The sequence below is a fragment of the Priapulus caudatus genome, unplaced genomic scaffold (genome assembly GCF_000485595.1).
Source record: "Priapulus caudatus unplaced genomic scaffold, Priapulus_caudatus-5.0.1 Scaffold1393, whole genome shotgun sequence".
Taxonomy (NCBI): domain Eukaryota; kingdom Metazoa; phylum Priapulida; class Priapulimorpha; order Priapulimorphida; family Priapulidae; genus Priapulus; species Priapulus caudatus.
In genome coordinates, this window is record NW_014578454.1 from 18,189 (window position 1) to 31,927 (window position 13,739).

General features: G+C 44.6%; 1 protein-coding gene across 1 annotated transcript in view; it reads left to right on the forward strand.

Annotated features, from left to right (window-relative positions):
• LOC106816485 (sodium/glucose cotransporter 4-like) overlaps nt 1–13,706 on the forward strand; it is a 19,988-nt gene extending 6,282 nt beyond the window's left edge. Inside the window, exons 5-16 of the mRNA XM_014821110.1 lie at nt 372–476; nt 1,442–1,547; nt 2,092–2,172; nt 2,780–2,991; nt 3,392–3,527; nt 4,610–4,717; nt 5,298–5,448; nt 5,758–5,926; nt 6,286–6,424; nt 8,629–8,705; nt 9,178–9,280; nt 13,423–13,706. Of these exons, the coding sequence (XP_014676596.1) occupies nt 372–476; nt 1,442–1,547; nt 2,092–2,172; nt 2,780–2,991; nt 3,392–3,527; nt 4,610–4,717; nt 5,298–5,448; nt 5,758–5,926; nt 6,286–6,424; nt 8,629–8,705; nt 9,178–9,280; nt 13,423–13,691 (1,656 nt within the window). The 3' untranslated portion in view covers nt 13,692–13,706. The remainder of the gene's footprint in view (nt 1–371; nt 477–1,441; nt 1,548–2,091; nt 2,173–2,779; nt 2,992–3,391; nt 3,528–4,609; nt 4,718–5,297; nt 5,449–5,757; nt 5,927–6,285; nt 6,425–8,628; nt 8,706–9,177; nt 9,281–13,422) is intronic.
• Nucleotides 13,707–13,739: the final 33 nt, after the last annotated feature.

Here is a 13,739-nt window from a genome sequence, read left to right on the forward strand (position 1 = left end):
CTCTCTTCCTTCTACACCACCTTCCTCTATCGAATCCTATCTCTTTCCTCTATACCACCATATTATATAGACTCTTCTCTCCTTTCCTTCTACACCACCTTCCTCTACAGTAGCCTCTCCCTTCCTTCTACACCACCTTCCTCTACAGTAGCCTCTCCCTTCCTTCTACACCACCTTCCTCTACAGTAGCCTCTCCCTTCCTTCTACACCACCTTCCTCTACAGTAGCCTCTCTCTTCCTTCTACACCACCTTCCTCTGCAGTAGCCTCTCCCTTCCTTCTACACCACCTTCCTCTACAGTAGCCTATCCCTTCCCTCTACACCTCTTACGGCACCTCTTACGGCAGTCTCCCTGTCACCTGTGCTTGCAGGTTTACACGATGCCGGAATACCTGAAGAAGCGCTTCGGAGGACAGCGGATACGCGTCTACCTCTCCTGTCTCGCTATCCTTCTCTCCATATTCACAAAGATCTCAGTAAGCCGCATGATAAGAAAACCACCGATCGCTTATTTAATTAATCTCCCATCTTAATTAATTACAAGTTAATTACATTAATTGCAGCTGATTACGTCACTGGGCCAAGCAATCTCGGTATAAAAGTCCAATCCGTCTCTGGCACAAGTGCATGTTGACAAACTGATATAATTATAGAATTATAACACATGTCCGTGTCTGAGGTGCGTGTTATAGATATTGCATACAGGGCAAATATCATGTGATGTCAGTAGTGTGTAGATTGTATTTAGTTCCTGCTTGTGGTAAACTCGTGGGTCTAGTTTATCTGAGTAATAGTAATAGTAGTGTTTAGACTTTATCTTAGTCCATGAGTGTAGTCCCCAACTCGTGGGTGTAGTATGGCTGAGTGTATAGTGATAGTAGTGTGTAGACTTTATTTTAATGTAACGAGGTTGTGCAGCAAATAGTATATTGTTTCTCAACCCACATGCGCGCGCACAGAGACAGGCAGCCGCGTGCCTCGCACACTCACGTCCGATCTCCTCACAACCAAGAACCTTCCTTTTATACATTTCTATCTAACAAAGAAAGTCGCGCGCGCCCGGACAACCACACCCGCTGCCCACATGCCCAACAACTCCCTCTCAACCGTTTCGCATCTCCATCATCCATACTACATCAAACACGCTGCCGCCGACTAACCCATTATGCAACTACTGTCGCGACATTTCTAAACACAACTACTATTTCTACCATCTGCAAACCACACTTTACATTAATCTACGAGTGTTGTAAACTCGTGTGTCTAGTTTATCTGAGTATATAGTAATAGTAGTGTGTAGACTTTATTTTAATCTACAAAGTGTAGTAAACTCGTGGGTGTAGGGTGTCTGAGTATATAGTAATAGTAGTGTGTAGACTTTATCTTAGTTTATTCTACAACACGTGGCTGAGTGTATAGTGATAGTGTTGGATTTATTCAGGCGGATCTGTTCGCAGGAGCGATTTTCATTGAGCAGGCATTGGGTTGGAACTTGTATGTATCCACGCTGATCCTCATCCTGCTGGCTGCTCTCTTCAGCATCCTTGGTAATGTCGACATCAACATAAAGACTTGACAGGTCACTGTTGTAACGATACGCACGCACGCACGCACGGACGGACGGACGCACGCACGCACGCACGCACACACACACACACACGCACACACGCACGCAAACACACACACACGCACGCACGCACGCACGCACACACGCACGGACGCACGCACGCACGCACGCACGCACGCACGTACGCACGTACGCACGTACGCACGCACGCACGCACGCATGCACGCACGCACGCACTCCCGCATGCATGTACGTACGCACGCACGCACGCACGCACACCTGCAGATCGTGAGAGCAATTAAAGTTGAAGATTTGAAGTTGTATTTAGATTGCTGAAGATTTAAGATGATTGACTAAGATGATATCGCTCTCTCTCTATATATATAGACATATATATGTTTGTATGAATATATTTTATACGAAATTATGTATATAATTATATATATATATATATATTAGATTTATATGAGAGTACTTTCTGTTTTATTTATGTATGTGTGATGTATTTGTGTCTTGCATTACAGGCGGTCTGACGGCAGTAATATGGACAGATACTCTACAGACCGTCATCATGCTAGGTGGCGCTGCTACGCTCACAGCCATCGGTGAGCAAGCCAATCATGGCCGCTTAAAGCAACAGGATTTACATTTAATTTTAATGATAATATTTAAAGTTCGCTGCGAGTATGGGCGGGGAGTGATTAAGCAGTGTGTTTGAGCGCGCAAAGGGTTGCTAGATATAGCAACACGTGCGTTTTAGTTGGGAGTTATATACAGCCTTAGTAGGACCTGTCAATCATCGGTGAGGGCGTGGTTCTGAACCTATAGCTGAGAGTGCATGAGAGCACCTAAATGCCGGATTTTCTTTCTTTAAATATAACTAAACTGCTATGATATCCTTGGCCATCTCAACATATCTGCAACTGTTACGTCTGTCTGTGAGGCTTGTTCTCTTACGTCTGTCTTCGTCTGTCTACGTCTGTCTTATTTCTTGTTTTCTTACGTCTGTCTGTGGAGAGGCGGTGTGTCCCTGATTGCTATTCAAAAACTCGAGCCAATAAGTCTTTCAAACATACTAAAACATTCTTACAACCCACTCCTGCTATCCCTCTCACCGCGAGGCGGCGCTCGTGCGGGCACGCGTATACCCTGCTGCATCCGCGCCGCACCGCCGTAGTCTCTCTCGTAACGCTTACCGCTATTGCATCGCAGGGTTCGTTCGCATCGGTGGCTACCAAGCTGTAATATACGAATACTTCAACGCTATCGCCACGACAGTGATCATGAGCAACGAGAGCGAATGCGGGTTCCCTCCCGACAACTCCATGCATCTGATGCGACCCGCGGATGACCCGCAGCTTCCGTGGCCCGGGGTCATATTCGGGATGTTCGTGTCCGGAGTCTGGTATTGGTGCTCGGACCAGGTGAGAGAGGGATGATGAGGATGATGATGATGATGATGATGATGATGATGGCGTGTTAAGTACCGAGGCACTCACTGCCACTCCCATAGCGAGAGAGAGAGCCATCGACACACAAATACTCATGGTTATAATCATCTAATATTATATAGGATTATGGTATACATAGATAATAACGGAATATACTATATAATAACGAAAAGAATGATCCAAGGTGATATTGCAATTACGTTAGCATGAATACATAGACAAATAAACATGTCAAGTCATATTAAGTAAAGCTGTGCCCCCACCCCCATCCCACACAGAGTAACGTATCAGTGCACGTGGTGTGGAGGCACCATTTACCTTCCCCGTTTCTTACCCTACTTAGAAATATAACTGTGATAATGTTACGGTCTAGGTCATAGTACAGAGGGCGCTAGCGGCGAAGAACATAAGCCACGCGAAGGCTGGCTGCGTGTTTGCAGGTTACCTCAAGCTACTTCCCATGTTTCTACTCGTCATGCCTGGCATGGTCGCCAGGATCCTCTTTCCCGGTAGGTGTCGCCACCGTCCGATCGCGCGCCGCGAGCCACGAGTTGTCTAACGCGACGGGTGATTAATCGATTGTTCGATCATTAGATCGATCGCATTTTTAAAGGGACAGTAGCCTCTAGGATTTTACTGCATACAACTGTACTTACTGTATAACAAATCGTCTATACCCACATGTATTTGTCACCAGATACTTAATTAATTATTTACACATCAACGCTACGAAATTTGAACGGCGCCATGACACCCGCGACCGTGCTGCCACCCTGAAAAAGTTGCGTATTTGCATTTTTATTTTGCAGGTAAATGACCGAGGGCTAATCACAAAAGTGCAATTATATTTATACCTAAATGCTATTTAACCGAACGATATTCATTTTAGGGCAAATTTATCCATATTATAACTGAAACTATATGTCGTTTATAAGATATTACAATCCTTTTGCTTTTAAATGAATAAATAAGAAATACCCTCGGTCTGTAGCCCTTGGCTGGAAAGTGGTTTTGCGCAACTTCTCAGATCGTGCGCTTTGAGTGGCGCCACCGTCGTTGTAATCAAACTGTAGTCGTTAGTTTTAAAACATTAAAAAAAAATATTTCTAATGGTGATTGAACCATGAAACTTTTTATGTAGCGCAATTATAACCTAAATTAGCTGAAAATAACCCTAGAACCTAGAGGCTACTGTTCCTTTAATTGAATATCATCGTTATAGATCGTCGAACGTTATCATTGAAATAGAATGTTGATAGCAAGTGGGAAAAGTGACGTCATTATCCAACCAGAGTGATTGAGAGTAACTCTAGCCAATCAGCATCGTAGTGGGGCATTCTAAAAACGCTGCGTAGGATCGCATTCGTGAAGAAAAGTAAAACAGTCAAAAAGCAATGAGATGTATAGAGTTTCCGAATCCGTGTTTGCTTATAGATAGCAAACCCCTGTAGGAATAATGACATCTATTTCGGTGTTTTCAAAACAGCGCTTGTAATTAAGAAATTGATAGTTTTTCCCAAATCCCTTTATACCCTTCCTCCACTTGTAATTTAACCGATTGAAGTTTAATTTTCAACTAATTTCTTTGCAGATGAGGTCGGATGTGCGGATCCGGACATATGTGAGGAGCTATGCGGATCGAGGGCCGGCTGTACAAACATTGCCTATCCCAGGCTCGTGCTGGAGCTCATGCCAACAGGTGCGGCTGCAGCAGAGGAGGAAGGAGAGCGGAAATGAGGGAGAGGAGGAGGGAAAGGAGGAGGGAGAGGGGCGGCTGCAGGAAAGGAGGGGGTGAGGGAGAGGAGGAGGGAGAGCGGAATGAGGGCGAGGTGGAGGGAGAGGAGGAGGGAGAGCGGCGACGAGAGAGAGAGGTGGAGGGAGAGGAGGAGGGAGAGGAGGAGGGAGAGCGGCGATGAGAGAGAGGGGCGGCTGCAGGAAAGGAGGTGGGATGAGGGAGAGGAGGAGGGAGAGGTGTAAGGAGAGGAAGAGGGACAGGTGGAAAGAGAGGAGGCGGAAGAGGGGTAACGAGAGGAGGAGTAGAGAGGAAGAAAGAAAGAGAGAGAGAGCGCGCGAGAGAGAAGGCACAGACAGTAAGCGTAACCTCTGCCATGCAACCAGCTATAACCGACTATATTCAGCTGTAACTACAATTCACAACTTTCTATAACCGACTGATAGCTAACTAGGCCCCTACTAACCAGCTCTGACGTGTTTGTGACGTCACCAGCTCTGACGAGTCGGTGACGTCACCAGCTCTTACGTGTCTGTGACGTCACCAGGTCTGCGTGGTCTCATGATGGCGGTCATGATGGCGGCGCTCATGAGCTCTCTGACGTCAATATTCAACAGCAGCGCCACCATCTTTACGATAGACATCTGGACGCGCATTCGCAAGAACGCTTCAGAGGTTGAGAAGATGATTGTCGGAAGGTAATCATAATATAAATGATAAAAATAATATAAATACGTAAATATGAAACCTGTACGTTTAAATGGCAAGCTTAAATAGCACATCTCTCTCTCCCTTACTCTCTCTCTCTCCCTCTGTCTCTTTATTCTCTCTTTCTCTCTATCTCCTCTCTCTCTCCCTCTCTATCCCCCCTCTCTTCATCCGATCTATATCCCTCTCTCTCCCACTCTCTCCCACTCTCTCCCACTCTCTTCCTTTCTCTCCTCTCTCTCTTTCTCAATCCCTCGCCCTCATTCGCTCTCTCTCTCTCTCTCTCTCTCTTTATCTAGGGTGTTTGTGATCGGGCTCGTGGTCGTTAGTGTTCTCTGGATTCCTGTGATACAGGCCAACACCGGCAGTCAACTCTTCGACTACATACAGAGCGTGACTAGCTATCTCTCTCCACCCGTCTGCTCTGTCTATGTCCTTGCCATCTTCTGGTCAAGAACAAACGAGAAGGTAACGTGTGGCGTCCAGGGGTTCGTTGTCAGAAACAAATTTAGCCTTAGCAGCAGTATTAACATTAGTATTAACATTGACTTTGTCTCTTAGACTGTCGTCTGAAACATGGTAACGTTTCGAGGATGAAAAATCCTAGCAAATCTTTTCGTAGCTATACAAAACAAAATTATATATGTCAATGATATGTACGACCAACTTTGTTTTGTGACAACGAGGCCCTAATATATAATAGCCATAATTATACGCAACAATTAATCGAATCAAAGATTAAAGATAAAATTTAGCATTACGAGAATCACAACTAAATGTTTTATTCACATTTCCACATCATGGTGTTTACGTGCGATGGTTTTCAGGGAGCGTTCACTGGTCTCATGTTAGGATTGCTGCTGGGAGGCACCTATTTCATCATCACGTTTGTCTACGGCGTGCCAGAGTGCGGGGAACCCGACACGAGACCAAGCTTTATTACCAAGCTACACTACCTGTATGTAGGTACGACAATCCTTAAACATGCACAACCCACTTCATTACCTAAGACTTGGATACCTCTTCCCCGTTTTGAAATTCTGCTCTTGGAATATATCGCGTATATATTGTGTACTGATTGGTATATGCACGGGCATCTTAAATGCAAGGACTTCTTCCTATTTCTTAGGAAAGATGTAGGCCTACTGATGGGGTTTTATCATGTAAATCAAAACTAAGATACCTCCTCCCCATTTTAAATGCATAATATTTGCAAAATATCAGTCCTCTTTGAAGATATCGCGCATGCGCGAGCACCGTTTTAGGCATGCAGTACGGACTAAAAAGATAATAGATAACATAGCTTTCTGGGGGAGAGTGGAGCAAGAGACTGAGAGAACGCGGCCGGGGAGATAGCAGAGGAGGTAGAAGAAGTAGGAGATTGATCGACGCACAAGGGATGCAATGAGGAAGAAGGCAAGGAGATGAAGTAGGAGTATTGCACCTTACAGGCTAGGGCGCTCTCCCATTAATAAACACAGGTCTGCGGACAAGAATTTATCAGAGAAATCTATGCTTAGATACCCCATAACCATATTAAATGCATATTCGTTACAAAATATGACTCATTTGGTAAGATATTGCGCATGCGCTAACACACTACTGTGGTCAAATTGAGTACTAATTGGTATATGCCCGGGCACCTTACATGAAAGGACTTCTTTGTGTTTCTTTGGAAAGTTTTACTGATCGGGGTTTTATCATCTAAATCAAGACTTGGATACCTCCTCCCCATTTTAAATGCATAATATTTGCAAAATATTAATTATATTGGAAGATATTGCGCATGCGCGGCCACAGTTTCAGGCGTGCAGTATGGACTGAAAATATATTAGATATCATAGCTTTCTGGGGGAAAAGTAGAGCATGAGACTGAGAGAACGCGGCCGGGGAGATAGCAGAGGTGGGTAGAAGAAGTAGGAGAATGATCGACGCACAAGGGATGCAATGAGGCAGAAGGCAAGGAGATGAAGTAGGAGTATTGCACCCTACAGGCTAGGGCGCTCTCCCATTTATAAACACAGGTCTGCTGACAATAATTTATGAGAGAAACTTAATGCTTAATTACCCCATAACCATATTAAATGCATATTCGTTACAAAATATGACTCCTTTGGTGAGATATTGCGCAGGCGCTAACACACTACCGTATAGTCAAATTGTGTACTGATCGGTATATGCACGGAGACCTGACATGCAAGGACGTCTTCCTATTTCTTAGATAACGGTTACTGATGAGGTTTTATCTCTAAATCAAAACTAGGATACCTCCTCCCCATGTTAAATGCATAATATCTGTAAAATATCAGACATCATGAAAGATATAGCGCATGCGCGGCCACCGTTTCAGGCGTGCAGTATGGACTGAAAAGATATTAGATAATATGTTTCTGTGGAAGGGAGAGGCGTGAGACTGATAGCACGCGGCCGAGGAGATAGCTGAGGGGGGTAGAAGAAGAATGAGATTGATCGACGCACAAGGAATGCAATGAGGAGGAAGGCGAGGAGATGAAGTAGGAGTATTGCACCCTACAGGCTAGGGCGCTCTTCCATTTATAAACACAGTTCTGCTGACAATAATTTATCAGAGAAATCTATGCTTAGATACCCCATAACCATATTAAATGCATATTCGTTACAAATTATGTCTCCTATGGTGAGATATTGCGCTTGCGCTAACACACTGCATAGTCAAATTGTGTACTGATTGGTATATGCACGGGCACCTTACATGCAAGGATGTCTTACTATTTATTAGACAAGGTCTACGGATGGGGTTTTATCATGTAAATCAAAACTAGGATACCTCCTCACCATTTTAAATCCATATTATTTTTCAAAATATCATTTTCCCCATTTTGAGCGCTCAAGTTTGGCTGAAATAAATTTTCTTGGCTGGCAACCTGACCAACGACACGAGCGGCATTCCTATGTACATCAGCTGAAGGAAGGGATTGTGGCGGGGGATAATGATTATAATAATAATGAATTATAATAACAGTTATTATACTAATAAAATAACATTACATGTGTAGTAAACTTATTCAATTAATTACGGCACATCTGGTTTATTTGCACTTGGTATAAAAAACATGAGGGGGTAATCGTTTACAAGAGTCATTCACTTTGAGCCTAAGTTTACTGATACGTGTATGTGTTCTTTATTACAGGGTTGATACTTTTCGGCATATCAATTCTGACAACGGTAGTGGTTAGTTTATTGACGGAGCGTATAGGGGAGGAACATGTAAGTTGTGCATGCCGACTGCACTACATATACAACGTATATAAAGCGATGCAATGCAAATGCATTATCTTATATATTATAACATTTGATAGAAAAATATAATTATATGTATATATATATATATATATATACATATAATCCATCTTCTCATTCTCGCTCTCTCTCTCTCTCTCTCTCTCTCTCTCCTCTCTCTCTCTCCTCTCTCTCTCTGCTCTCTCTCTCTCTCTCTCTTTCCTCTTCTCTCTGTCTCTCTCTCTCTCTCTTTCTCTCTCTCTTTCTAACTCTCTCTTTCCTCTCTTTCTCTTTGTCCCTCTCTTCCTTGCCCTCTCTGTGCTCTACTTTAATTCGTACACATTAAATTCAGTCATTAGGCGTTTATTATTGATTTGATAATGAAACCTTTCGATTATTAATAAATCATTTTTTATTATTGATTTGATAATGAAACCTTTCGTTCTCCTGCCATGCGCAGCTTTACCGACTTACGTTCTGGAGTCGTCACAGCGAAGAGGAGCGACTGCCGCTGGACGACGACAACGACGATGACGATAACACGCCGGCGTCCGTCACCGAATGTAAGTCACGGCACGCACGCACTCACACACGGCACGCTCGCACGACGCCACGCAACGCACGCACCAGCACGCACGCACGCACGCACGCAGCGCGACTCACTCACGCACGCACCATGCACCGCACGCACGCACAGCAACGCACAGCGTCGGGACCGCACGCCTCGCACGCGACGCACGCACGCCGCAGCGCTCGCACGCAACGCACGGCAACGCACGCACCCTCACGACGCACGCACGCACGCGACGCCACGCACGCAATGCGCTCGCGAAACCCCCGCGGCAGACCATCACAGAGTTTACACCATCACCGAGAATACATTAACACTCCGCTAAAGAAACCGGCGGGATTTTTCTGTTTCAGCTGAGTGGTTCTATATATATATACATGAGTGAGAAATCAGTCTGAAAGAGGTTCTTCCAAGAGGTTCTTAAATTTTTTGGAGTATATTGTGTACATTATCTAAGGTAAAATTTGCTTTTAATTAGTGAATAATAATATTCACACTCCTCTCCTCAACCTCGGTATCCGTCAAAATCAAACCAAACATTTATCTGGAAAATGAGGCAAAATACCCCGCTGAAAATCCAATCCTCCTGTGAGGAGGATTAATTTATCTGGACTACATGTTTTGGTTTCCAAATGGTGTAGCACACAATACTTGATTGCCTCAGTTTGCTATAATTTTTCGGTATTTTTTTATATAAGAACCTGTTTAATTTATCAGGCTGAAGAGGTTCTTATATAATAGGTGCTTTATTGGTCAATTTCAGCCTGGGAGTTCTTAAATCAGCGGTTCTTTATGCGGGTCGTTTACTGTATATCCTCACACGCTCATCTCAAATAACATCTCATGAGACTATTATTTTAGGAAATGAATCTGAAGAAATAATTTCCTAGGAAGTGTCTATATCTTAATCATGCTCGTCGTCGTCATCGTCATCCTCATCATCATGATCAGGCATCATCATCACTCATCATCATGCATCATCATGCATCATCATCAAATCATCCATCATCATTCACCGTCGTCATTATCGTCATCGTCGACTCGTCGTCTTTCAGCGTAGCAGCGAACCTGCCGAGCCGTCTTCACTAGAAAGCTCTGAATTTCGTGCGGTGGGGATCGAGTCGAGGCTGAGATAGTGGCGAGGCAGCGCATAGCACTGCGCAGGAGCTCGCTGCCCGAGCCGACGGCTGCAGGCGCGAAAGATACCCAAAGAAAAGCTCCGCAGCAGCCAATGCTATCGCCGAGCGCCGATGTATCATGTGGGGGCTGTGTAGCCGCTAACGCGAATGAGCGATGATGTGCCGCGCAAATATTTGGCTAGTGGGCTTCTACGCCTAGCTGTAGCGCTTCTCTGCGTGTCTATCTCAGCTCTTGTGCGGTCTCTCTCTCTCTCTGCTCTCTGATTTGATCACACAATCACAAACTATAATATATATATATATATATTATGTGTGTGTGTGGTGTGTGTTGTGTGAGTGTGTGTGCGCGTGTGTGTACGTGCGTGTGTGTGCGGCGTTCTTGCGTGCGTGCGTATGTGCGTGTGTGTATGCGTGCGTGCGTGCGTGTGTCGTATGCTAGCGTGTGTGATGTGGCGTGCGTGCGTGCGTGTGTGGGTGTGGTGTGAGTGGAGCATGTGTGTGTGTGTATGCGTGCGTTCGTGCGTGTTTGCGTGCGTTCGTGTGTTTGTTTGTGCGTGCTTGTGTACGTACGTGTGTGTGTGTGTGTGTTTGTGCGTGAGTGTGTGCGTGCGTACGCGCGTGTGTGTGTTTGTGCGTCTGGGCGAAACTTACTCGTTGAGTAAATTTGTGTAGACATGAAGGAAATAGCATGTTATTCCTACTGTTGTAGTTGCTTTATTGTTGCCATTGCCATTTTTATTTGACATTTGTTATTTGCCATTTTGTTTAGTTAATTTCTCAACGCGCATTGTGCGTTGCAACATGCACCCGTGGCAGACAGACAATCTATTCTACAAGTCTATGGCGCTTATAAGTATTTAGGTAACATTAATTTACGTAATTAATCTAGGTAGATATTATAGGTAATTTAGGTAGATATTATAGGCGGCTTTTCGTGTTAGTGATTACGCTATATAAATACTAGGCACGTAGTGTATAAACTAGATAAAATTCCACGATTAATCTACAAACTAGACGACGTACGTACGTCGTTCTACAATCGTTGTTCAAATTAAATATTGACTTTAATCCGTTCAAATATTGTCTTAAAACTGTCTGCTCTATTTTGACGCCATATTTTTACAACCTGGCAGGATAGAGTAGTGTTTTTCAATATGCCGTGTTTCTTTGTGTTGTAATATATATAAACGCGAATAAATCTATTTTTGCTCTATATTTTCTGTATTCTATACCGGAAAATGCCGTCCTCCTTGTTCCTGTATTTCTGTGACTATTCAGTCTTCATTAGGATGTCAGAATCATATTTAATTTGGCTGTTGGGTGCGGCCACGTAAGACCAATCTCATCATATAATTAGGGCATAAGCAGCTACATAGTCCACTACACACACGTTCCTAAATGTAACTAAGTGATAGAATAACACACAGCTAGCATATAGGCGCACCCAAATAAATGATAGAAAGGAATCATGTATAGTTTAATGCGTGATAGCAGTTCATTATTTATTAAACATGTATCAGTGCAGGTAATCACACGTAACCAACAAATATGTTCGCGCTTCTCGAGAAATAGAACAAATAGAACAGCCAAAAGTCGAGCCCTGATACCAGCAATGCCGACGACGACGACGACGACGACGACGACGACGACGATGACGACAACGACGAAGCCGACGACGACGACGACGACAGTGACGCTAACGCTATCAACAACGCTGACGGCGACGACGATGACGACAGCGACAGCGACGACGACGACGATGACGATGATGTTAATTCGCTTCTAGTTTCTCGACCATCCACGGGATGTAGCGCTGTATTCTGACGTAGACGCCCGGAAGATCCGGTCTAGCGCAGCCGACGCCCCACGAAACGACGCCGACAAGCACGTCCTCTGTCGTCCCAAACGACGTCGGCTTCCCCTTGATAGTCAGTGGACCGCCGGAATCCCCCTAGCGGCAGAAAATATGTCGCTTGTGAGCATACTCGGTGTGAGAGGGATGTGAGAGGGATGTGTTAGTCAAAATTCAGCAGTGGGTCATTATATTGCATTTATTAGCGCGTTTTGGGAGACGCATCGTACTCGCTAATATGCACGCACACACGCACGCACACACGCACACACACACGCACACACACACACACACACACACGCACGCACGCACGCACGCAGGCACGCTCACACGCACGCACGCACGCACGCACGCACGCAAATGCGCTCGCGAAAACGCAGACGCATCACAGAGTTACACATCACAGAGAATACAGTAAACACCCGCATAAAAGAACCCGGGATTTTCTGTTTCAGGCTGAAGTGGTTCTTATATATATGATACATAGTGAGAAATCAGTCTGAAGAGGTTCTTAAAGAGGTTCTTAATTTTTTGGGAGATATTGTGTACATTATCTAGGTAAAATTGGCTTTAATTAGTGAATAATAATATTCACACCCTCCTCTCCCTCAATCCTCGGTATCGTCAAAATCAAACCCAAACATTTACTGGAAAATGAGGCAAAATACCCCCTGGAAAATCCAATCCTCCTGTGAGGAGGTATTAATATTATCTGGAACTACATGTTGTTGGTTTCCAATGGTGTAGCACACATACTTGGATTGCCTCAGTTTGCTCTAATTTTCGGTATTTTTTTATATAAGAACCTGTTTAATTTATCAGGCTGAAGAGGTTCTTATATAATAGGTGCTTTATTGGTCAAATTTCAGCCTGGAGGTTCTTAAAATCACGGGTTCTTTTATGCGGGTGTTTACTGTATATCTCACACGCTCATCTCATAATAACATCTCATGAGACTATTATTTTAGGATAATCTGAAGAAATAATTTCCTAGGAAGGTCTTATTTAATCATCATCGTCGTCGTCATCGTCATCCTCATCATCATGATCAGCATCATCATCATCATCATCATCATCATCATCATCATCATCATCATCATCATTACCGTCGTCATTATCGTCATCGTCGTCGTCGTCTTTCAGCCGTAGGCAGCGAACCTGCCGAGCCGTCCTTCACTAGAAAGCTGCTGAATTTCGTCGGCGGGATTCAGTCGGAGGCTGAGATGTGGCGAGCAGCCAAGCAGCTGCGGCAGGAGCTCGCTGCCCGAGCCGAGCTGCAGGCCGAAGATACCCAAAAGCTCCCGGAAGCAGCCAATGCTATCGCCGAGCAGCCGATGTACATGTGGCTGTGTAACGCTAACGCGATAGCGATGATGGCCGGCGCAATATTCCTGTGGGGCTTCTACGCCTAGCTGTCGCTCTCTGCGTGTCTATCTCTGCGTCTCTCTCTCTCTCTCTCT